This window comes from Aptenodytes patagonicus, chromosome 8 (assembly GCF_965638725.1).
Source record: "Aptenodytes patagonicus chromosome 8, bAptPat1.pri.cur, whole genome shotgun sequence".
Lineage (NCBI taxonomy): Eukaryota > Metazoa > Chordata > Aves > Sphenisciformes > Spheniscidae > Aptenodytes > Aptenodytes patagonicus.
Window position 1 is genome coordinate 3,471,654 of NC_134956.1, and position 27,218 is coordinate 3,498,871.

Consider the following 27,218-nt stretch of genomic DNA (forward strand, 5'->3'; position numbering starts at 1 on the left):
CAAACAGAACATAAGTAGCTCTGCAATACAAATATTAATGCCTTAATTAATATTGAAGTCTATTATGGAAAATACTTCCAATATGTACTCCACACATTTAACGCAGTTGAAATGGCATAAACCTCAGAAACCAGTAGCAATTTAAACGGTATTAACACTAAGGTACTTTTGCAGAAACACCAAGCCATACATAATGGTAGAATACAAAAATACAGTCATTTTTAAACAAAACCCACACCCAGGAAAAGAAAGGAAAACAACAAACTCAAGTCTTTCCGAAACCACGTTGCTTTGTATTTCTGTTATCCTAGGAACTCCATGACACTTCCTGGAAATAAATTCAGTTCATTTATGACAGACTAAGACTATGAATGTTCAACATTTATTATCCACAAAGGAATACCTTCTTAATAAAGAAGACTGCTGCATTCCAGATGAACTAAGAACAACACAAAAAACCACACCAGAAAGTAACAGTTAATTCCAGACCCCTGGAGAAAATATTGCACTCACTGAGTTGATTAGATGGGTGACTGCTAAGAGAAACCAGCAGTTTGTAAAAGGATTAGATGTGACAATATTTGAAAAAAATATTTTTTCATTTACACTTACTAAAGTCATATTTGTGTTAGCATGTCTAAAATAGAAGATATTCATGATAGTCACTAAATGTAAATGTGAAAACAGATATAGGGTTGACAGAAGTCGTAATTCAATGAAAACTTTTCCGATTAAAATACGTATTTGATATGGATCATATCTCAAAGCATAGCCCAAAACAGAACAATAACACAAGTAAAATCATATAGGGGTATAAAACAAATCAGACAGGACTGACTGGACAGTTAACATTCTCATCATCAGAAAATACATGAACTGCGAGATTATTATTTTTCCAGAAGAAACAGTAAACTTTAAAGTTTACTATGAAATATTCTAAAAAAATATTACTACATAACGTAATATTTCTAGCTTTTTGTTGGGGAAAAAAATCTCTTCTTCACTATCCCTTTTTAGATGTTAAGAGAAAGTTCAAATTACAGATCTGTTTTCCAGAGGTCTGGAGCATAGTCACCATTTTGAAACAAAGTCACTGTATATGTACAAGACTTACAAAGATTTAACCGTCAAAATTACTGAAGTTATTTTTAAAAACAAACTGACCTAGCATAAGTAAAATCTGTTTCATATTATCATCCCATATGATCACAGGAAACATTCAGATAAATGTGAAGGGAGTACCTGGATCATCAAATGAACAAGATTTAGATTTGGCTTTTTCTTCCTATTGAGATATGAGAGGTCAAGTCTCCCTCAGATATACTGCAGCAGTTGGCATAGGTTGGGCCTGGCTGACAACAGCATTAGCATATTAACTAAAGACAACCCTATAGGATAAGGGAGTAACTTAGTTACAATAAAGTAGCCTGACTGTAAACAACCTGTCAGTCATTATGAAAGTTACAAACTTATCAATTAGTGCCAAAGTTGGAAACTGTTGAGAACCTTCCAGATGAGCAGATTATGAGTGCTAGCGAGGACAAAAGCTTCGTACTGGGGTATCTGAACAAGCCGATCGAGAACTGGATATTCCCTACCAATCCTGCAGCTGACAGTGTCCACAGTAATGAGCAGAAAAACTTCAGGGGTATGGGAGAGAGACTCCTGAGAGAGAACTGGAGAGACTCCAGAATTACTGGAGAGCGAGAACCCAGGGAGAACCTAGGGGGACCCCACTGCTTAAGATGACCCATGTGTAAACACTGGTTAATACACAAAATTATAACCAAAATTAGACTAATTTTATATAGACCAGACCCTGTGCTTACCTGGATGTTGCAAAGAAAACACACTAGTAGCTTTATCTTCTTCTGAATCAAGACTCATTCTCAGCGCAAAAAAAATTAGTATCAATAGAATCGAAAAACACCACTTAGAAACTAATAAATGATTTATTTATACAATGAAAGCATCCAAACAGAGTCACTCAGACAAGCAACAAAGAAAGAGGCACAGAATACTTTTAATCCCAAGGAGGTTGTAGGGAGGTGGGTGTCAATCTCTTCTCCCAGGTAACAAGCGATAGGACAAGAGAAAACAGGCTCAAGTTGCGCCAGGGGAGGTTTAGATTGGATATTAGGAAAAATTTCTTCACCAAAAGGGTTGTCAAGCATTGGAACAGGCTGCCCAGGGAAGTGGTTGAGTCACCATCCCTGGAGATGTGGTGCTTAGGGACATGGTTTAGTGGTGGACTTGACAGTGCTAGGTTAACAGTTGGACTTGATGATCTTAAAGGTCTTTTCCAACCTAAATGATTCTATGATTCTATGATTCTGGGGATAAGATCAGCAGGCAGTTTTTTTGAAGGACTGTATCAATATAACAAATAAAGACAAGTCTATCCAGCAATCTGAAAAATGGTATCCTTAACACACTTGTAACTAGAGTTTGGGTTGAGTAGAAGAATAAAGACTGCTGTATTGCACCAGAAATACATGAATGTTTTGGAGAACTATAATAACTGTGAGTTGGCTGGATTTGAATTTTTTTTTTCAAACTCAGAAGGGATTTAAAAAGTGAACAAAAGTAACTTTGAGATGATCATATTGTCAGCCCTGATGGGGAACAGAAAAGTCAGAGGTTGCCTTATTCACATACTGTCCGCTCCAAATAAATTCCTGCTAAGTAGGTAGCAGGAATTGTGTCCACAAGTAGGACAGACACAATGCCAGGAACACAACTACCTTGGCCTGTGTGATGGATTTTTTTTTTTTTTTTTTAAACAAACAGAGAATCAGTCCTCCGGGGAATGGAATCAGCATAAAGTATGTTTTTGTTAAGGAGGCAAAGTCTGTGATGCTTGCTTTATATCAGCTCCCAGCTTTTAAACAAAGCATTTACTTACAAATTATTTACCTGATGAGGAACAAGTCCAAGAGAAGTAGGTGGTTCATTCATCCTATCATCACTACTGCTTGCCACAGCATAACCACTGCCAAAAATCCAAGAAGGAAAATTAGAACAAGGCAACATACTGAACAGTCAAAATTTCCAGTAAGCTTCAAGACATTTTGTTACAGCTTACAGTTTAGAATCTGGAAAGGAACCTATCTGGAAAATCTGTTTCATAGTAACTAAGATTCAGCATGGGAATACAAAAACCCTTTTTCAGAATCAGTCTCAGAGACTTGTAACATACTCAAGTCCAACTCCTAACTCACTTTTTCTTTCACAGATTTTAAAGACAGAAAACAAGCCTAAATTTCAGGTTACAGAATTTCAGAGTAATTTCTGTATCAAACCCACTTAATTTTAATTAAGATTTTGCAATATTTGGCTTATCTTGAAGACCTTCATGTGACAAAAGTAGTTATGATAGCTCCTCATTACACCCAAACACTCTCCTGAGCAAAGGAATGCCAAGATCCACTAACAGGAATACTTTCTTCTTTTGAAATATTCTCAGTACTTTTCTACTTTTAAACTCAGAAAGAGAGAAAACTCCCAATTTCCAAGATAAAAACTTAAGAGTCGATGAATCAGTTCTCTCTTAAACACTGTTAAATTACAGTAATATAGTAGATAATTACCTATATTTTACATTAATTTACAGGCAACATTACACCTTACAAAATTGTCCTACTTAATGTGTACTTCCTCCTCCTTCTCCCAAAAGATTATATTAAATAGATCTTATTTCTCAGATCTTTTGAACACCAATCCTTGTCTCAGAAATGACTCACCCTTCTGGATGCTGTAAAACAGAAACCATTAATTCCACTGCAAGAGCTCCAGCTATCATGGCTAATCCAGGTCGACTGACTGTGCACTGCTGATCCAATGTCCGATCCCTGGTGGACTACAAAGATAGACAATTCTAAAGGAAAGAAAAAAGTAACTCAAAAGTCACTAGCTGCCCTACTACACAAAACATCTTTATTTCTGTGCAATTAATTTTTTTTATCTTCTGAATTAAAGATGAGCTATTTCTTAATCCTGTGTACATCAACATAAAACAAATCCCTTTATGAAACACCATTTAAAGGAATAAAAATTCAAGTCACAACAAAAGAGATATATAATCACCATTTGCATAAGGTTCTACTCACATCCCCTGGTGCCACAACATCATTGCAGAAGTAGCAACCCAGTTTATAGCCAGGGATATTTGAAAAGAGTGACGATCCCAAAAGATCAGAAGAACCAGAGGCATTGTTGAAACATGAATCACCAGATTCTTGCTGTTTTGGTTTCTTTAGTCCGTGTCTCATAACAACAAATGTGTCAAATCCCAATGCAGCATTGATGACCAACTGTGAACAATAAAGAGAGAACAACAGATTTTAAGTGAGCCAAAAGGGGAGGGGAAAAAAGGCCTCAAGGTTTTATTCACTGTAGATTTAAAAAAAACCAACATGGTGTAGATGGACAAAAAACCGATCAACTGCGTATCTATCACCCTAGCCATAAACAACAGATTTTCTGATAGCTGCAAAATTCCAGTTGTCAAGCATTTAGAAAAAACAAAACCAAAACAAAAGTCTGTTTCAGAAATCCACAAACCATTACCTTTTTCTGTGTCTTGCAGGGAAATCTGATACAAATTATCGACTCCCTCTAATTGTTACACAAACCTATATACACTTGCTGACAAAAAAAAAAAAAAAAAAAAAGGAACAGGAACTCCATAAATGTGTCGTGCTAGTTTACATCTGAAGCTAGGTTCCCACCAACTAACATTCAATGTCTCACTAAAGTTACTGAAGCTGCTATGCACTGATATGTATTAACATCCATATATCCAAATTTGGCCCAATATTCATACAATGATTAGTATCATTATTGGAAAAACTTATTTTGGTTCCAGCTCAGAATTTATTTTCAAGTTTGCTGCATATTTCTGTATATTCATATTCTCTAAGTGCTAAAATATTCCAAGTGCCATTTAAGTACAACAGTGGCTATCAATAACAAGTTTTCACGTCATTTGAAATTCTATATGTAGTCTTTTCAGTTCATTGTGGTCTGAAATATAACTCATTAAAGACTCCTATGTGACAAAGCAATGAAATGCAAGTCTTATCCAAAAAAAATTCTGCTCAGTGAGGAACGCAATTAATGGTTACTTATGGTCTTCATATGCATCTGTTTAGTCACATGGGGAGCACAAGCAGCTGTGGTACACAATTACACTGTCATCATTTTCCCCTTTCTCTTCAGTTTGTGACAAGTGCTTAGAGTAATCTGAAGCTATATACGCTATGACCGAAATATCATAAAACCAATACTTGAACTAGCAGATTTTACTAAACTTACAGGCAATGACTTAGATACAGCAAAAAGCAAAAACAATTATGCAATAATGACCGTAAGTCAGTAAAATATAAGGGAATACTGCTTCATATGCAGATATTTTAGATAGAAATTCTAGTACAGCAGTTTGTCATTTTTCATTCTTATAGCCAGGAATTATTTAAAAAAGGGACTTTGAGGGAAGCTGTCAAGAATTAGCCATCTTAACTAATAAGCTTGTGAGTTTCATCATTATTCTTGGTATTTCAATTTCTGGATATTCACTTTCAACCTTATTCTTGGGGAAACCAACTCTTATTTCCACCCCTTATAGAGAACTTTACACAGATGATCACTCACTATGTTCTTCATTTTCTGTGTGCCTGTTTTGAGACCTTGAGGTCCAAACTGCAGCAGTACTTCAGATTTGCAGTTGTCATACAAATTCACATTTGAAGTAGAGCTCTCATTAAATGTTTATCAACATGAAGAACATTGAAAAGCAAACACTGAGCATTTCAGTTTGGAAGCCTTGAGATTTCAGTGCTGTGCTTATTCAGAAACAGAGAATTCCACACCTCCTCGCATCAAAGTGATGTTATGAAAATCAAGTAACTGTGATGCAGTCAGACACACTATGCCACTGAACATCAGAGAACTGTCACAAAGAAATTACAAATTTTGTTCTCAAAGTACAAATTTGAACTTTGTAAGGCAAATATAGTGGGGGACTGCTAGCTAAGCAAATGTGGGGGGAAAAGTTTTGGAGATCATTAAAACAACCCTATCCTGACTGAACCAGGCAGGGGGGCTGCATATAAAACTGCACATATTGCTTACAACTACCAACCATCATACATATGAAATAGTAGGCTAGCACTTTCCAGTTTCAATACCCAGCTTTGCAAACTTACTCTTTTAATATAATTTCTGTGCTGTTTTTAAACAGATAAAAGATTGCTGAAAGACCACAGGTGCAAACTGCAGAAAAGACAGTAGGATTAAGTAGGAACTGATTAAGTTATCAAGTTACATACACTCAGTTACACCTGAAGTGAAGTCCACACTGTTCTTTTCACTGGCAGTGTAGTTCATTGGCAAAGGGAAGTTCATTTGAGCTACAAAGACATACAAGCCTATTGCTCAGGATCAGAAATCTATTTAAAATAAGAAAAAAAGGAAAGAAAAGAAAATAATTTAAGACCTTGGCTTAAAAAAAATGAGAGAACTTGATCTGGAAAAAACCTGCTTGCAAAGCAGGTGCAGAGGAAATTTAGTTCAGTTCAGATGAACACAAACTTCAGGAGAAAGGGGAATATACTTGGAATTTTTAAGATAGAACTAGTTTGCAAATACCAGAAATCTGCATTCTCTCTCCTTTCTACTGTCCAGTTTCTTGGAAATAAATATAAACACAAACAAAAGAAACCACAAACAACTAACAACTATTAGGAAACTAGAGTTGTCATAGCTGAAAAATCACGGAAGTCAGGAAATACAAAAATCAAAGCTGAAACAACAACATTGACTCAGCTGTGTCACATGTATGTTTTCTTTCACTCTCCTGTGTTAAGTTCACAACTTCATAAATTGCTATGGACATCATTATATTTATGTCACAAAATACACCGGATGTGCACTGTGGTTAAGCTGACATGTTAAAAGCCTAATGCTTGCATTTTCTGATTTTGTGCTATTTTAACTGAGCAAACATGAAAACTGCACAATTCTTAAATGAATTAAGAAAGATCAAGATTACTTGAGACTGTTTTACTAAAGCTACATCATGATAGCAAGGGAAGTAAGTGTTCAGGATAATTTAGTTGGATTCTTCAGCAAAACCATATTTTCAACGTTGCATTAATTTGGAGAAAGATGCTGCTTCCAGAATCCTGTGATTTAGAATATTCTTTCACAGGAAAAGTTTGGATACCACACTGTCTTCAAGAATAAAATTCACACAAAAAGTAAAGGCTCTATCATTCATATCTAATCCTCAGTAAGATTTGTAGAACAGGAAAAAATGGCTCAAAACCTTCTCCCCACATGCTTTTGTGACTCTCCTGGAAAAATTTTGTTAAGCTTATGTTTTATTTCTCAATCTGGTTCATCTGATCAGATCTGTATACTGACCACAAAAAATATTTTAACATTTTGACTACATAAGCATTTATGCATACAGTCTCATTGATCTCGTATTCAGAGTATAATCTATAAAGCTTCAGATACTATTTTATTTTAATATATAAACTCAGAATCTTAATTTCATGTACTGCAGCACTCTCCCTTCATTTTTCTTTGCCTGTAACATGAGGATGTTACTTTTAAGCTACAGAAATAGCTAAAGCATTCAACACTACCTGGGTAAGTGTCATGGACAGAGTTTTGATGCATTGGCTCAGCACAACAGTGTTTTCCAATAAAGCAATGAGAAAAACCCAAAGTTAACTTTTGACCAAAAAAAGTGCTGGCATACTTCTTAAGTTCAGAATTTACTTTCTAATTTTTCACTTTTGAGATATATTTTGAAAACGTGGTTTCAGACAAGTTTCTACAATTCACATCCCCTATCAGTCAATCATTACTGTAATGTCTTTAGTCCGCCTTACTATGAAATGACTTCTCTTAGTATTACTATGAAATATGTACCCTTGGAGATGCTCAAAAGATACTGACTAGACAAGACACTGAGCAACACACAGTAAGTTGGCCCTATTTTGAACAGGGAGTTGGACCAGATCACCTCCAGAGGTCTCTTTCAACCTATATCATTCTGTGATACAAGTTTCTATTTCCTCTTTTCAACATTCTCTGTCTTATACAGAATCTTTGAGGCTACAGAAAACAAGAAAAAATTTCTGCACAATCACAAAAGATTGGTCAAATATTTCAACTTTCCATAAAGTTCTTTTAGGTATACATAGCTGACTGATACGCAAGAGCTGAAATACAGTGACAAGGATATTATGGTACAATACCTTCCTCTTGCTGGCTGCAATGACAGCAGGAAGCCATCGACTCTCTCTAGTGTCCATTAGTAGGAAAACAACATCATGAGCATCAATAAGCTCTTCAAGTTTAGCCACATCCTTCTGAGCCTGTACCATTGTTACTTCAGAAAAATTCACTGGGTGGCCTGGCATAGGGATGCTCATGTTATAGCCTTCCGAACTCTAGATGGAGACAGACAGAAAACAACATATTAAAAAGATAACCTTGTGACTGAATAGAATTATTGTAAAGTTCAATACAAAATTGTAGAGTACAAATTCAATTACTGTTTGGCAGAATGACAACTTTATTCTTTACATCCCTCTGTATATATCAGCACTGTGCACTAAAGCACAGTGCTAAACTTTCTGAGTGAATGGCAGTCTCAGCTGCTACGTTTATGCAGAACAGAGCAGCTCAATGCAAATGTACTAGTTTGGGTCATGAGAGCAGACCAACCATGTTCAGGTGGCTCTGTGCCTGAGCTAACAAGCCCAGTGTCTCAGAAGGTCTTATTAGGTCTGGCAAATCACTACAAGAAGATAGCTGAACTGCTCCTAATCCCAGAGGTAAGAAACACCACTACAAAAGTAAGCAGACAGATCTTACATATGATTATGATCATGCTGTCAAACTTAGATAAAATCTTTGTCCTGAATTGTCTTTGCAGCCACTTCACACACAATGTTAACAGGATGTAGTTTATATTTCTGATACTGAATATTGACTCAATTACAGTACGACAGATGCGAATTATCACACATTCTCCTCTTTATTGTTCTTCTCGTAAAGAATTTAAAACAGTCTCAAGTGATTTTCATGTAATTCGACCAGCCATATGTGAACTTGATATAGAAGAAAATCACTTCTGAGACTTGTTACTCCAGCGCTTGGATGTCTGAAGGCTTGCACTATGCAGATGCTGAAAGAGCCCGTTCTTATTGCAGAAACATATGCCTCTTCCAACTCCATATTTGGGCAAGGCATATTGAGCAGAAAATGGCTAAACAGCCAAATAAGCATATACAATGCATATACAATGCAAACTCACTCATTTGGAAATATGTTAACACAATCTGCTAGCCATCTGCTGTAAGAGAATAATGGATCCTTCATATATGTTACAGAAGCAAAGGCCTTGCAAAAGTCTCCTTGCTTGTCACTGTGCTGTAAGCAACTAACAATTTAAAAGCCAAAATTTAAAAGCTAGATGAACCAAACATAAAATTACATGGGAGGAGAGGAAAGGAACGTCAGTGAAACGTGCTTTTGTATAGACCAATTACATGCACAACGCATAAATCCAGGTGAGCCAAATAACCAGAAGGGTGAAATATACCTTCTATACATCATAAATATCCCTGAAGATAAAAAGAAATAGACACATATAGCAGCTTGGGGAAATGAATTTGGGTAATATCTGCATTAACCATATAATAGGATGCACCTTTTTTTCCCCCTCCTTCTTCCTCCCCCCTACCTCCAAGGGGAAAAAAACGGAGTCCACAGTGATCTAGTATGCTGTTAACAGGGCAGCTCCGCTGTGTCCCAGCGAGGACAGCCTGGGTTCTGCATCACCAGCCCAGACATTGCACAATCACTGAAGGTTTTACCTTCACTGTTATTAGCTCCTCCAAAAAGCTGTGGCAGGAACACAATGCTGTATATGAGTAATGTATTTATGGATAACTCATCAAGCCCCTGGTACTGCATACAAGTGCTGATTTATTAGGTAAGTATAACTGACACTGTTGGTGACTTAGGAGGTCAACTTTTGCTCAAAAAACTAAAACGAACAAGTAAACAAATAAGTTGAACACTAGCTGCACGGAAATATGGTAACAAGGTTTGTAAAATAATAAAATCTTACCAGAATTCAGAAAAACACTCTATCCAGTGACTGTAGCTGTAGGAATACATGTAAGTCTAGCAGCTTCAATACCTTCAATTTTATTTCAATAACTGTCCCTTGAAAAAAACACACCAGTCACTAGCAAAAGTGGCTGAGGTACACTTTTGCAGCCAAACGCTGGCTAAAAGAGCTAAAAGGGTACCTTGTGATGGCACATGCATATTATTTGAAGGAGGAGTAAATGTGCATATATCCCCCAAAGACAGATCTCATTCATTCCACAGAATTCCAAAATCTCAGGGAGTCTCTAAATGACAAAAAGAATTTTGCTTGACTGCTCACAAAATGGCTTAGATTTTAAGACCAGAACCTTCATACTAACAAAAGATTTAAAATGCCTCCAAATTATCCAAAACAAAAACAAAATAATATTTAGTTACCATCCCATGAAGTATTAGAATCATGAACTTCTTAAAAAAAAGGGATGGTACATTGACGTGCAAAATCATAAAAGATAATGCACTCTCCAACACTTTCATTGATAGCTGACCAAAGCTGTGCTTGAGGCTCTAGTGCTTTTGTTTTGTTTTTTTTTTTTTAAAGCAAACAGACATCAAAATATTGCAATTCATGGTGCTACCATAACCTTCTCTCTCATTTTTATTCACATTTCTATTAACTTTCTGCATCTTTTGTTAAACCATGGCTCGGGTCACTTAGAAGATATCTGTGCTCAATATAGTAAACCTCAATAGAAGTGTGCCGTGGGCAGGCACACAGAAAATTAAGAAATGTGATGCTGCCATGATTAAATTGTTCTATCGGAAATACCTACATAAAATGGTCCCCCATGCAGTATGGTACAAAGGATGATAAAATACTGAATACAATGGAGTTCCATGCCTGAATACTTCAGGAAATGATTGTATAAGAGAGTCAATAAAGTTAAATTCCACAGCAGCTATATGAATGACTCTGTGCATTACCTACTTGTAATGAAAGGCTGTGAATCCATAAATTCTGCTATTTCCGAGTCCTCCCTTCTTTTTTATTACAAAACTCTAAGCTACAGTTAATGATAATCTTAGAAGTGGAATGAAACAAATCAAAGCTCCTTGCCAAAGCATTCCTCCTTGTTTCATTTGCAATGATGAGGTGGTTACTCTTCCAACTAGAAAGGATGTAAAATTAAAAAAATAAAAAAGAATTCACATAGAGCAGACAAGCATTTCAAAGTCAACCAGGAGAAACTGCATTTTGTGTGCAAAATATTACTAACAATGAAATCAAAGAAAGTAAATTTGACTGCAAGTAAATTGCACAGAAACGTAAAACCAAATTTTCAGAAATGCCTTCAGAACCAGCATTACTGCTTGGATTGCCATGGGCTTGAAAGGACTTGTGGGGGTTTCCAAACAGCAAGAGACAGCTTTGGCTGCTCCTTCAGTATGAGGGAAACGAGCAGGCTCAAAATCCAGGACAACTAATCTTTCTATCCAAAGACATTTATACTGATAAATATGGCTTTTGGTGACAAGCAACAGTGCGGTCTGCAGTAACAGATGCAGCTCTATTTTGAGAAGTCTAGCAAAATCAGCTGGGTTATAAAAATCTCCAGCTACAGTAGCTTCACTGTCCAAACCATCCCAAAGCACCAAGACTCTACCCAGGCTAATTAAAGACTTATTGTTAGTCCATGTGCTTGGCCTGCTGCTTAAACCTCACCACTCTCACATGCTGTCAGCATATTAACTGAACCAGAATTTTTACTGTTAAGCCCTGTTAATTCTTGTTAATACTAGCATGTTGTTTCTCTGTATATGTACTGATGGTCGAACATAATACCTCTTCTCCACGATTTCTACTGCAGAAATGAGTTTGACCAAAAAACACATTAGAAACACTCTATTGTAAGAGTACACAGGATCTGTGCAACAGCTTTCTCCTCGTTTGTGCCACAAAGCTATGAAACTAGATTTGAGTCCCACTGAAGGCTGATCAGATGTGACCCACCCATGGCACAAGGAAACAATAGAGAATGCATAACACTGATGGGGATAACCTGCTAAGAAAACAGTGGTAGATGCAGTACATTTGAGGCGTATGGTGGAGGAAAAATTCCTTACATACAGCAAGGGTTGCACATTGTATATGCTATTACTGAACAGGAAAATTGTTTTTTCCTATATATACACCAAATGTCCTAACACTTATTGATACAGGCTCACTAAAGCGTTGTTATTGGTTTCCTCTTATTACTGAAAGTTCCTCTTCAGGTTATATTTAACTTTTTTTTTTTTTTTTTTTAAGCCTCATCACAATCTCAAGATTCCATAGTACAGCCTGGTCTTTTCTTTCTTGGTTATTTCTAACAAGAAAACTTGTAACACTAACTTTTGGTCTGTATCTCTACATGCAAAACTGTATCATTCAGGATTCCACAAACAGCTTTTATTTCTTCTAATTAAACTACTCATTTTTTCTTAATATTCCTGTTTTCATTTTCTCAAGTTTCAAAAGCAAGAAATCATGTGACACAAATCCTACTTGGCATCATATTGGTGCTTTGTGTGACACTGCACAGATGCTTACTTTTCTGTGCTTGTTCTACTATTTAATATTTCTATAACTAAATTAATATCACCAAGTAACAATAACACTGTAGTGCAGCAAGGTTAAATAAAATTCTAGGAACTTTCAGAGTGTCTTCTGATATACTTATCAAAAGTTCTGAAAGTGAAATGTTTAGCATTTTTTCATACTGGGGATCATTGTTTGATATTCAAATATTCATTGGATTACTACTTAGTACCAATACTGATTTCATAAATAATGACAATAATAGGATCAACACAGATAAAAACAGAACAAAAAGCAGAGCAATCCTTGGGTCAAACTAAATGAACCTAAAAATGTTTGGAAATGATCTTCTGTAAAGCTTGTTCACAATACTGATCATCAAGAACATAACATCTATATTCCGCTGTTCATAACTCTTAATAATATTATGACTAGTAACATAATCAGTGGCATTTTAAATACAGAGTTGCATAGTAAGTATACATAACTCACTCCTATTACATTAAGTGGTTAAGATACTGTTTGCCAGCTGAGCTATGGTAATTATAGCTACCCATTCTAAGACAGTCTCAATTCCAAAGCAAAAACTATGAACAGCTGAGTGGCTTCTATCACATGCCAAATGAGTATAAAAAAAATTTTGTTCATGATAGGGCAAGTTGAGAGTGTGTCTATTCTGAAATTACAGCCATATCAATTCTTCCCCAAAATGAAGGATGACACTAAGAGAACTGCAAATATTTGTAGGTTCTTTTTTTTTAAATCTACTTTTTTTCAGCATTGAAAATTAGGTGTGTTTGAACACGTGCACTGACTAATGTTCATATGATGCACATCCCTGGAGTCAAAGAGGATAAAGGCTGCCTTTGGTGGGCCTTTTATCACAAAGCTTCTAAAACAACATAAAAATTCATTCTTGTCTTTTGTTCTCTTTCAACTACTTCATTCTGACAGTAAGTTATTACCACCAGGCTCCCCAAAAGAGGAGTACTTTGGTCAAAGGCCAATACTGATATCTTCTCCAGGCTGCTATGAACTACTTCCCTTCTCTGGATCTGATTCAGTTTGCTTAGTTCTTGAAGAAAACAAAAGCAGACAAGAAAGTCCTCTTACATCATCTTAATACTTTGTATTACACGTCTATTCAAAGCAAGTTTCTAATCAATACTTGCTGCTATTAAGTTATTCTGGGCAAAACCAGCAGAAAAACCAACTTTCAGTTTTACAAGTAAAAATGTTTCTTTCACTTGTACTACATTACGGATCATTTGTAGGGCAAAATGTCCATCTACAGCAATCTTGAGAACATTAGGTCATTTCATTCCAACAGCAGCATAACCAGTTAAAGATTAAGTATTTGCCTCTTATGTAGCAAATCAACTTAAATAAGATTGCAAATTTTGGGTGTAAAACATAATAGAAAATCTCAGCAATACATTTAGTACTGCCTTCAAGACCTTCTGCTCCCATAATAGACGACCAATGTGTCTAAATTCACATTGAAGAGCAGAGTGGGAAAACACAGTACTAAAAGCAGCCATTACTGAAAGTTCCTTAGGACATACTAGACAGGAAAAAAATTTACTTCACCACCAATGAGCTACAAGATGATTTAGATGATCCTTAATTATATTTCATTATTACAAATATTGTCTCAATAAAGTTTAACAGGTATGGAGTACTTGAAGTACAACGCTTATAGATTTGTCAATGTAACACCTGTGCAGTATTTTTCCCGCTCATAATAATGCATAATTACTAGAACTTGGAATAGTTATTTAAAGTCACTGATTCTCTTCCAAGGAACGTATTAACACATTTTAAATACTGATCTTACCACTCCTGGGAAGATTTTCTGCAGCCTGTCTGCTGCTGCAAGTGCCTTAGGCTTCCCACCGCTAAGACAGTCTTCAAACTCGTACAGTGGCTGTCGTACTGGGTTGGAGTAGGAGATCTTTGCATTGTCCACAAATGTAATCTTCCTGACTCCCCAACCCTAAACAAGAAAGTAATTTAAATAATGATAAGTACAATGAGCTTAGCCATATACTTTTAAGTAATGTCAGAAACTCAAGAGGAGTTTGTCCAATTTTTCTGGAAAGATGAAGCTACAAAAGCTTTTGAAACTATTCACAGGAACAACTTTGTACTTGCACTGAATTAAGAGAACAGAAAATTTGGTCTGTCCAAATATATCATTTAGCAGTAATCCCTCAAAACCCTACTGAATCCAGTGGGTTGTAGTAAACATCCCTGAAAGTAAATATCAGCACAGCTACTTATTTCAACAAGTTCTTCACTGTGAATTTGATCATATTAGCTTGATAATTTGCTCCAGAATTTCTTGTTCAATCTTTTTTAATGTAAATTCAAAACAAATTACTATTCTGCTAAGGTTCTCTTACTACCTGCTATTCTACTATTAGCAGAACTTCAAGTTATTTCCATTGGCTACAGATCTTACCTCTTCCCCACAATTCACAGTATCAACTAGTGTGTATTATGTGTACTTTAGTACAGAGCAATACAGCTTTTCTCTTACATGCCATGGCAGTTGCCCCCCCCGCAAAAAACATATAGAATTTATGAGAAACAGCAGATTATTTTTAAGATTAACTCAGGACTTACCATCAAGGTCCTCGCAACACTACAACCCAGTGTACCAGCTCCTAGCAGCAGACACTTGGCAGACACAATTTTTTCCAAATCAAGAGTAGGCACCAACCGCCAGCACATCAATTTCAAATTAAGATCCACTGATGATTCTGCTAACCTATACCATGAAATAAACGGCAACACACTTCTGAATGTTCTTGTGTTTCTCCAGCAAAGCAATTACTTTTATTTCAACTGATGAAGTTCAGTTTGTTCTTTTTTTTTAAAGGAGAGAAAGAATTCATCAATTCAACACACAGGTAATATGAAAAACAAAGTGCCCCAAGCATACTTCCACCTAATAATAAGGTGCATGGCAAGGAGATCAGAAAAAACTTTTTTTATGCTGCTTGTCCACTTGTGAGATGACACATGCAGTATGTTCTTAAGGGTCCTAACCATAAATTTTTAACTGATCTGACACACAGGAAAAACATGCAAACAGAAAACACCAAAAGTCATTCTATATAAATACATGCACACTTTCTGATATTCAATTTCTTTGGAACCTCCTCCTGTAACCAATGTGTTGGCCGAACACTGCTAATCAACGTCCTTATAAAAGCTGTGACTGCACTGCTTAAAAACAGAAGAGTAAATCACTGCTGAAACAGAAGTAGAAAGATAGCTAGTAAAGTGGAAGTTTAAAAAAAATACTTTGTAGACATTTGACAAGATAGGTATTAACCACAAAATTTTGCTAGGAAAGTGCTCTTTTTCAAAAGCTAGGATATACAGAAAAGGTGTCAGTTAGCCATTCTGGACTTGCTGTAAAAATCTACTAAAGCCACATACTTCCTTAGGAGTTGGAACAAGTCTCTAAGGGCTTCTGAAAAAGGTAAAAATCCAGAATTAAAATTTTAGTAACAAAATTGATGAAGCATGAAAATAAAAATAGTGTCTCAGCCAAGATTCCTGTTAAGCTGAGTGATAAGACACAGACCATTTGTCCATAAACTTTTGTGGTTTTTTTTTTTTTTTTTAAATTAACTGGTTTCCTGCATCCAGTTACATTTGTCCTTAACATAAAATATTACACTTGCCCCCTAAAGAATGTGGTCAGTTCTTTGTGGAAGTTTTAGAAGGAAAATGAGGTAGGAAATCCATGCTCAACCTAGTGTCAGATTTTTGCATTCATCAGAACACAGGGTGTTAAAATTCTCATCAAGTCAGGTCATCACAATTCTCAGATTCCTGACAGTTTCATTCCTTTACACATCATAAACATAACTTTTGCAGCATCCAGTAAATTATTTGTTCAACAAGGATTCAAGATCACAGTTGCCAAGGTTGGCATCTTAGCAACAGTCTCTGTGGGAATGAACAGAAGTGAGCATGCATACAAGTAAAGGTCAAGTTACATTTACTTAAAGAATTAAGAGCCCTCAGATGAACCTTCTCTAATGTCTATTAACATACTTTGAATTGCCACAATTGCAAGACAAAAATGGCTTAGCTTGATAGGTAAAATATGTTCACCTAAATCATTAGATCAATACAGTCCTACAGTGTTTCAAAGTCAAGAACACACATGTAGTCAGTGAAAGCACATGAGCCAACAGGCTGCGTAACTAGACTGTTTTGAATGCATTGCCCATACACTATGTGCAGAATGATAAAAATTACTAAGGTCATATTTCCTGAGCTCTTTCCTGTCATATTCTAGCAATTCCAAAAGGCTGAACTTTTCTCCATGCTTATTTTCACTATATTTAACAACCAACCTACAGGTTATAGATTTCAATGAAAACCACAGGCCTGTAACACAACTGGCCTCAGTTTCAAATAGAATGCATTTGAAATTTTAAGCTAGAGTAAAAAATTGCAAATATTTCTGCTGCATGCAGTGCACTGTGCTCTATTAAGGTCCTTACCTCCAACAGGACTATCTAAACAATATACTGTATATGTGTTACTGTATATTCTTACCTAACAGAGACAGATAGTCCCTGCATTTCACATTTCAACTTGTTATGGCTTAAGCCCAAGTAAAGAAAACTACAGAAATTTAGAAGATAATAAACAAACCTTTTTGGATCCATGCATTCACTGAGATTCACCATCCTTGGACCCATGCCTCCCTTTTGGTTTTTCTCCCATCCAACAGCTTTTGGACAATCTGACATATTTAAAAAGAAGGAAAGAAAAGAATGAAAGCCTTAATATCACAGGATAAAAAAAAGAAATTTTGTTGGATTTAATCTTGTTGGAAAAAAACAAACAAATTCTAAACCTGCAAGTAAATAATCTGTATCTTAACAACCTCGTATACATTGCTATACAAATTTTGCTGTTTTACATCAACCGAAAGCACTACTTTTTGGAGAAGTGCTTTATTCTCAGGTGTCCAATGTGCTGCTTTTGCCTGTTCAGCTTGCTTCAAACCTAGGACACAGATGGCATCATTCCCCATCAAGCCTCCGGATCTTTAATGTCAAGCAGACTGCTATGTTCAGAACTCAGTAAATTCATAATTCAGAACTCAGTAAATTTTGCCAAGTTCAATCATCTCTTCATGTTCCCTAGACCCCATCTGTAAATTCAATAGAGAATTATAGATCCTAATTATATAATAATTAAACAATTCACAATGACGGTATGTAAAGCATTCAGAACTTCTTGGATGAAGTAGAGAAATTTTGTGATACTGTCCTGTACACAGAAATTAAGTCTGAGTTTATGTTCTAATGTTACAAGTTTATTGCTTTAAAATACATCTGCCTACCTCACTATGGGATTGAAGAAACAATTCCACTCTGTAGCAGGCTTCTACCATTTTAGAAATAGAAAGTTTGCATCACATGAATTCACTATTATATGCATTTTTTCTAGCTGAGGGACTGTGTACAAATTTAGCAAGAAAAAAAGAGACTAATTGCTAATTGCCTGGGCTTTGTATTTCATATAACACCAGGAGGACTTTTCTTTTTTTTTTTAAATCAGAAACATGATTTAAGGAGGAAAAAATTAAAAAAGAGTATGCTCTCTTCTTTCTTTTTTGAAGAAGGAACCATTTCCTTTATAGACATTTAACAGAAATTAAAATAATTTAAAATCCATTTGAAATAACTTAGCATAAGCAATGATATAGTAGTATTAATTTATTTTTTCCATCTTCACAGTGGTTGAGGAGGGAGAAAAAAAATGGGAAAGAATTTTCTGTTTTTAAATGGATTACCTGGGCCAAGGACTCTCTCTGGAAGTTTTATTTCAAAGATAATGCTGTGTGTTATGTCTCTCACTCCTTGCATGGTCCTGTCTCTGAAGCAGAGCACTTCAACTGACTGGACAATGCTGCCCCTGCCATTTGAAAAAAGATAGAGAGACACATGCAACTTCTTTAACAGGAAAGGGACTTCTTTTAAACACGATTTCACACAGGTTTAGTCTCTTGCAGATTCTGAATAAGGCTTTTTCTGTTAGTATTTCTGTTAGTACTGGAACACTGTTGTTCTGATCAGGTATAAATAAAAACAATTGCTTAGTATGTGAAAATGACTAGTTTGTTGTGAAACAGCTCTAAAGACATGAAGCCTGTCCTCTGTCATTTATACAGTGCTGCTGGACAAACTGCATATTTAGAGGAATAAAGAGCAGGGAAGCACTAGAGCACACATCAGGTGACATGATGTACTTTGCCACGGCACAAGCAAGATCCTCTTAGTTCTCGATACAGTATCACTTTTCCTCCTTATGATTCAAATCCCCAAATCAAACAATTAGAATTTTAGTGTCTAAAAAACTCTGAATCTCAGAATGTATAAAGCTCTCTGGGCACTTACACATCATTCTACGCTACAGTTCAGCTAGCAGCCCAGAAAACGCCGTACCTAAATGAGCATTTCTTCTCCCTGCTGTGTGCTTTGTAATAAAGTGTAAAAGTCAAAACTATGAAAATGCAACTTTTACATTTTTGTTACAGCAACCCAATTTTATATGATACTTCAGATGATACTTTTTTCCAAATACCAGAGTTTAAAACTATGTCCTGTCTTCCCAACTTCTGCCCAACAAAAAATTCAAGAAGGTATGCTACAAGAAAACCTAGAGTATCTGATTTTCAAAATTTAGGTCATCTATTACTTGGCACTAATTAATTATATAAAATCATAGAATACTTTAAACAAGATTTGAAACAGCTAGAGGGTATTGGCAGGGTCTGAAGCATAAATTTCCAGGTACGTGCACGCATGTGAGGATTAGGAATAATAGGAACTTGTGACTGACGGAAGTAAAAAACAGAATAATATGCAAAATCAGAATAATTGAAAATGAGTCATGTCAAGGTTAAAAGTTAAATCTCAGGTGCATGATACGAATAAAGCACCATGAGGGGAAAAATGCCTAACTTGATATCAACCAATAAATAATCTTTGTGGGAACGAATAAAATAGATACCATTTGTGGGCTGCCAGGATCAGGAAATTTCTCAGTGGCCATCCTGGATAGTGGGATAAATTACATGGATCATAAACTCCAACTGTCACCTGCAAATAAAATTGCTCTAAATGAGAAGTCATCTATCCATACTGATATTCAGTTCACAGTAAAAGTTATCTGGCATTTTTAATGTAAAACTTGGACAGAGAAGGCCTACACGCACATTTTATGTATTTACAAATGTTTAATACATGGTCACACTACATTTCAGTCAAGCGCTTGCCACAGCTTTGAGATTTGTTCAGTTTAGCCTCTTTATGGACATTCACTTTTCACTACAGTATGTGCACCTTCCTTATCCTCCTTAAACACACCATTATGGGAGAAGCCGAACAACTGAAGCCTTGCTCTCAAAATAAAATTCTGTATTGATTTTGGGATGATCAAAAAGTGAAAGGGGACAGACCAGCAAGACATCAAGTCAAAGGAAAAACAGCATAAAGATCACTTGTAAAGCCAACCTTCAAGATGCGATGTAAATAAAGGAACTGGACATTCTACATTCTGTCTCATGTTCAAGCAATGTAATACCATGCTTGTAATTAAGGCATCTAAACTAGCAACTTACTTCACAGTCAATGCAGAACCAAATCACATCCAGAGATTAGAAAGATGCCACTGCCTACCTTTAGATATGCTGAAAATCTGAACTTGGCCATCACTAGTGATACTTGTGTCTCTCACACCTACAGAGCTCTTCTCTCCTGCTTCTTTGCCTATAGATGGACTTAGAGTGACTGGTCTCAACTCTACCACACCAGTGAGGTGTCCCTATGAACAGTCTGAAATGCAGATGAGCCAATCTAATGGATGCAGATAGGAGAAACAGGGGCCCACTCCTCATCCCTCCTCCCAGCCATACACTGCTGCTGCTTTGCAACTGCTGACTCAAGCAGCCATAAGACCCCTTAGTAAGCCGATTCAATTCCATAAACTAGAAGAAAATTAACTCAGCAACAGCAAAAACGTATTTTTCTTCCAGGGGAGCAAGTTCAGTTGGCTCACTGAAATACAAACTCTACAGGCAGTATCGATGCAATAAATCTTATCCAACAGGTCTAAAATTTTGGCACTTCCCTCCAAAGTGAATGTTAATGAAGAAATATGTTCCAGATGATTACAGATTTCTCTCATATTGAGAATGTCCCTATCTAATTAAGTATACTCTTATCTTTGACCCATTATTGTAGTTATACTACCGTTTAAAATCTCAACCTTCACATTCTTATTTTACAAAGAACAACTGCAGACCTAGGTCTTAATTTCAGAAAAACAAATTTGAAAAAGCAAAAAAATAATTGAAGATCAAGTATTATAAAACAGAACTAAATTACTTTCATAAGGTGTGACAAGACCTCCTTAAAAAAAAAAAAAAAAGTCTTTTTTGCACTCATTAGCTCTTCACCATAACTCAGTTTTGTTTCCTAACACTTCAGTGACATGCAAGATAAAAAAAAAGTTTGAAGTTCACCAAAAATAAAGACAGTAAAGCATTCAGAAAGGCCTAGCAAAGTTCAGCAGCTGAGCAACATGATCAAAAACAGAATTCAGTGTATATAAACAGAAGCCAACCAAGCCAGTCAACTCCTGCTGTTCATGTATCATTACAATTCTTCACTAACTGAAAGCAATGGACAGTACTTTACACTCAAAGGACAGGCATGATCTCTGCATTGAACAAGAAGAAATATCCCAGCCTCTTCTGGTGCACAACCCATCTATCTTCCTAAATTACAAAGCATTTACCTTGAACATTCTTATAACATGTACTTGTGGCAAAACACATGTTGAAAGTTGAAAACTTAAAGTTGAAAACTCCCATATAGTATTACCTGCTTACTGTTACCACAACCAACAAATACATAAAACATATGAGTACCAATTTTTAGTACTCAAACAATAAAAGAAATGTTTTGCATTATTATAGCATCGCAGGTAAAGTGGTTGGAAAACTTTAATCGTTATGCTAACTCTTTCATAAACTTATGTTGTTTCTGTTTTGATAATGAGGGAGACAGAGCATGAAGAACTTTGTTTTCAAGCTGACCATTAATCTGATGTAACTGGGCTTCTGCATAAGAACTAGAGACACTTAAGACAAAAATCAGTCCAAGCTGCTGGTCTTCAGCTATTTACCCAGTCTATTCATTGGCCAACCATTGTGCCTAGCTCACTAGTATGGACACTTTTCAAACCATTTGTAAATTAAACATCTGTAGATCATGAAAAGACATAAAATTCTCCTTACCTTTCCCCCTTGGTCTTGGAAGAAACCATCCCACTTTTTCAGCAGAGATATCACGACAGAATTGTCATGATACTTGATTAAAAAATAAGGCAAGGCTGTAACCCCTTCTTTCTGGCAAAGTTCATCATACGCTTTCTGAAGTGCTTGAATCTAAAAGCAAAGAGACAACTGTAACCAACAATCTCATACAGAACCACAGAAAGTGTTTTAGCACCTGGGAAGGCTAGTTCACCCAAACAATCTTATAATATAGTGTATTCAGAAGTTTTAAAGCCTATTATGACCGCAATAACTGAGATCAAAAATTCAGTTGCAAAACCAGCATTTGTCAATGCAAATTTTAAACAGGAGCATTACTATCGTTGCCTCAAACTGATCTACCAATAGAAATTAAAACAAGATAAAAATCTCATTCTGATAGCCACAGTAGCTTTATAGGAAAGTAAATCTGTCTCTCTATTATTAGCAAAAGAACAGATTCCTATTCAATTTATTTTGTTACATGTATTTTCCCTGTTTAGTTGAAACTCTGTCTTTGGATCGTGACAGGTATTTTTACGCTATTTATTACTACAGAACTAATGAGGGTCTTCTCAGAAGAAGGGAACTAAGCATTTTTCACTGAAAAAAAACCCAAACTGTTTCTTATTGATTATTATGCCATTAAAAAGCCATTCACGGTTTTGCATTAGCTTCCATCAAAGCAAAAAGGCACATGTGAGCAAGTGGATTTTTTTTTTCGTCCTTTCGCATTGTAATATGAAAGAAACTACAAAAAAATTGTAAACTTTTCTCCTAAAAAAAATAATCTTCCCTATCCAGTTCTTTTTCTTGTCCAGTCATGCATTTTATTAACAATTTTGTAATTGCTAATGACTTAGCTCTCCCAGGGGATGCTCCTTTAAAAAGTTTCTTAAAAATGTATGAGTTTCAAAAACGTAGCTATATATTCAATAAGCTGTATATAAAAATTAAAATTAACATAATCACCTCTTCAAGAATTGTTTGCCACATCTGAATCTAAATGATTAAAGCTGAAGTGATGCTGAGAGATTTTATACAATAACGAGAAAAGAGGTAAACAAAAAACCCACATGGAAATAAGAAAAGTGAAGATTTTAAAAGAAATTAGATTATCAAACTAACTCAGTATGTGCTAACAAAAATATTAAGTTTTACAGCCCACAAAACTGCTTAGTGCTACAGACTTCATGACATTTAGTATTTTGAATACCTGATTTAATGGGAATCTGTCACTAAGACACACTGGTTTCTGAATTATATGTATTCCATCAGGGAAGCAGAGAGCAGGGTAGCAAAACCAGTAATAATAATGGTACTTTTTTAAATCCTAGAAGAAAAAATTTGTAAAATTAGATAATAAACATATAAATCAAAGTAAATTACGGTTTGGAATACTAATCATAATTGATGGTTGATGATACTAACCATACTAACCATAGTTCTCTCTACTTCACAAGGCATGTGTCGTGATTTCAGAAAATAATAAATAATACTAGAAGACTTCCCTTCTCTGTGTATGTTTTTATTTAAGATTTAAACAGACAATGTGTACACAATACTTCTGTTTTTGTTAGCTGGAGCATTATTTATTAAAACTTTCAATTCGTTAAACATGAAACAGTTGCTCTACTTTTACTAATATCTATAAGGCCATCAGGTAATCTTATACATTTGTAGAAAAGAATATGAGACGGCACCAGCATTTTTTAAAGAATGCATCCTAAAATATTTTGTATCTCTACATGAGAATGGCTTATTAGTTGGTTTTTTTAAATGTTTTCAGACATCTTAAGATGTCTGAGAATGATCCTGGTAACATTAATATGCTAATACAGTATTTCTCCTAAAAAGAAACTACTTCATCATTTCCACTACAATGCTCTAAGTATGAGACATATTATCATTACTCACTGCGAATGTCAGCAGCAGGAACCTGTTCAAGACCATAGGGTTTTCAAGAGCAGCTCCAGATTTTATTGATTCCCATATCTGTCATTGATTGTGGGGACAAGAAGGAAGAGAAAGGGCAGAGAAACAAAATACCAAGGTAGCATGAGAACAGCTGCAGAAATCTTTAATTCTTCCAGCTACCTTAAAAATACTGAAATTAATGCTATTACCTTTATAATCCTTTTAGCATAGATAAGACACAGACATGCACTAACACAAAAAATTATGGAAGCTGGGGAACAAGAGGAGCATTAGTTCACAGATCAAGCATGGAGCATCAAATGAAACAAAACAAACCTCATCAGGAACAGTCCCTCGTGTATATGAACTATTAACACTAGCACAATATAGAACATACTGTGATATTAATATAGCCTTTTATTGTACTTTCATCTTTTTCATTTATGGGATCTATAGATACTAGATGTGTGAATAAGCTACTAGGAAATTTGATCAAAAAAATGGCGACTTGCAAGAAGGCAATACGCTGCATGTTGGTGAGACAAGAAGCTATAATACTTGTATGAGGCAGACCTGTTTGATCTTTGTCTTAAAAATAAACAAAAAAACCCAAAAACCACGAGTGAATAAAGCATTCTGACCTTCCCAGTTTTCCTAAAGGTAGATATTGCATCGTACTGGGATGCACTGCCTGGGAAGCACTAGGCCACAGGAACACAAAAAATTCATAGCCTTGAGTGAAGGTATGCATGAAAACTTTGCTACTCGAGGCCAGCAGGCAGACAATCAATCTAATTACAGGAATCAAGGACTGGTCAAAGTGAAGCGTCTCAAAAAGAAAGAGGTTGCCTTAGTTTGATTTTCACTTCTCCCCCAGTCATGACATTTAATTTAGTTACTTACAGTGCAAGCAGACTAGCCCCCTCCTTTGACAGCCACCTTTTTCTTGCTTTATCTCAGTCTTCTGGTTGTTTTGGAGCTTCCCCATCACTTTGTCACACAGATGGTTTGCAGTAATCTAAAGTTTAAACCTGGCACTTCCTGGTTTCTGGGTGTCAAGACAGATTTTAAAAATGTGCTCTACAGAATTCAAGTCACTGACAGCTCCACTGTTAAGCTTAAAATGTGGCCTAGTAGAACGCTGAATCAAGTCCTCCAAGTATAATTAGCTACTTTCTACTGTCTTGTAAAGAACAGTTAGAGTGTAAAGAACAGAATAAGTTAAATCCTGCAGCTACTTTATGGGTGAGTATGGACACTATCTCCAATATTTGGGGCAGAGACTATAAAGCACTTGAATGGCTATTTCCAAAGACTTTCTACCAGTTTATTTGATTTTTAATCTTACCTCATTTGCTTCTTTTTCCAGAAGTGATTTCTTATCACAGGATTTGAAAGTCTCAAAGGTGTTGGTGTTATACAATGTTCCGAAAGCAGGACAGCAACGTGCTGGTATTGAAGCATTCCTGAATAAAAGAAAGAAACTTCTGGGAACTGGATACTAACGCCTTTAACATGATCAGCAGTAGTAGCAGTAGCTATCCTATGGTGTAAAGTTGCCCTGAAATTGTCAAACAATGAGGCACAGTAACAAAAGTTAACGACAGTTCTAACAAAAACTTTTTTATGATCACAATGCTTTATTGAACATGGATTGGTACAAGAACCTGTGCAAATACACGTCTACATTATGACTTCAAAAATATATCAGGCATCTGTATTATCTCTAAGCAAGGTGGCATTAAATCACAGACTGAAGATTGTAAAATTCTGTTCAAATATAAACTATCCATGACAAACGTGATTTTCACTAAGAAAAAATTAAGACTGAACTTTGGATGTTGGTATTTCGTTCACATAAAGAGTTACTCAGTTAAAATTCTATGTTTAAGAAACATCCCAAAGGAAGCCTAAACCAGAAAAAAGATTGAGTAGCTTTTATAGTTTGTAACATCATCAGCTGGAGAAGCTGCTGTTTGCAAACACAGTATATATTTTTTCCCCCTTTTTGAATGTAAATTAGGTAAAAACCCTACAACATTCCCTTAATTTATAGATCTGATTGATTTCATCGACTCCTTTAACATCGTTCTCTCAAATTGATATGTTTCTGACCACTGCTAAAACTCAAATACAGCAAATGTTTAAGTTACATAATAAACACACACGATGTAGTTTCCAAAAGTTTTTAAAGCTAAAGGGAACTCTTCATGATCATCTAAACTGATTACCTAAAGTACAGGAACAGAAGTACAGAAAATTACTACAGTAGAAGGAATAATTAAAAACTCCGTAAGTGGATCTTTCATAATTTTATTTTTGTCATAACATTTGAGAGCTCAAATACCATGGTACCATCCATTTTTTCCTAATCTGAAATTCCTGTTCCCACTGTCGCAGCTTTCTTCCAATTGCACTTTGTTGCATACGCTTTCAGTATTGTACCTAAAAGTTCTTACATAAGAATTAATGGAATAATACCTCCTAAGAAATTATCTCAAAATGCACAAAGCCTCACTAGGCTCCTAACATCCTCACCAAGCAAGGCAGCGAAAGTCACTTCTGTGATTTACAACTTTATAATCCACCAATTTAAAACAAACAAGACACTAACTACGAAGACATCTGTTCCTATGTTAGTTATACTAACTTAGGCATTTGCTGGAAATGAAAACCATGTGGAAAAAATATTTCCCCTCTCATCTCATTTTTGCTGTGTACACTGAGCAGCTTTGGTTTACCCTTCACTTTGTGGGTAAAGGCAAAAATACAAAATTCCAGTCATAAAGATTAAATACTTTGGAAGATATTACAATGTAGTAACTAGGGATTGTAAAAATTATTTTGCGATCCTAATTGTAATGATGAATCCTCACTAAATAAAGATCTAAGGAAAAATTTGACCAGAAGTCAGATGACTGAAATATCCTCCCTTACGCAGAAGAGCTGAAGAAATGGAAAAAAATGGTATTTACATAAACATATATACAAACAGTGAGTGAATTGGAGACTTACCAGCATATTTTAAACTCAGCCCTTCAGATGAATATACTACCTCAGACACAGGGAGTTAATGTTTGCGACTCAAAGCAGTCTCTCTACTGTTATAAAGTTCATGAAAACGTGTATTTATTTTCATGCAGAATTTGTCCAAGTAATATTATGTATCAAAGCGTTACTGTTATGCAAGGAAAGCGTCTTCACATACAAATTAAAGTAAACCAC

General features: G+C 35.6%; 1 protein-coding gene across 8 annotated transcripts in view; it reads right to left on the minus strand.

Moving 5' to 3' along the window:
- The window catches only part of ATG7 (autophagy related 7), a 111,352-nt gene that overhangs the window by 79,406 nt on the left and 4,728 nt on the right, over positions 1 to 27,218 (minus strand). For 7 of the 8 annotated variants that reach the window (XM_076346000.1, XM_076345998.1, XM_076346001.1 and 4 more), the window contains 13 exons: positions 25,342 to 25,459; positions 23,994 to 24,071; positions 23,293 to 23,409; positions 22,059 to 22,208; positions 19,769 to 19,857; positions 18,549 to 18,670; positions 17,399 to 17,489; positions 15,344 to 15,488; positions 14,553 to 14,711; positions 8,271 to 8,465; positions 4,110 to 4,313; positions 3,744 to 3,859; positions 2,917 to 2,992 (listed from right to left, as the gene is read on the minus strand). In XM_076346000.1, coding sequence (XP_076202115.1) covers positions 2,917 to 2,992; positions 3,744 to 3,859; positions 4,110 to 4,313; positions 8,271 to 8,465; positions 14,553 to 14,711; positions 15,344 to 15,488; positions 17,399 to 17,489; positions 18,549 to 18,670; positions 19,769 to 19,857; positions 22,059 to 22,208; positions 23,293 to 23,409; positions 23,994 to 24,071; positions 25,342 to 25,459 — 1,660 coding nt within the window. Of the gene's footprint in view, positions 1 to 2,916; positions 2,993 to 3,743; positions 3,878 to 4,109; positions 4,314 to 8,270; positions 8,466 to 14,552; positions 14,712 to 15,343; positions 15,489 to 17,398; positions 17,490 to 18,548; positions 18,671 to 19,768; positions 19,858 to 22,058; positions 22,209 to 23,292; positions 23,410 to 23,993; positions 24,072 to 25,341; positions 25,460 to 27,218 lie in introns of those variants that run through there. The other variant, XM_076346002.1, reaches the window with a different exon arrangement.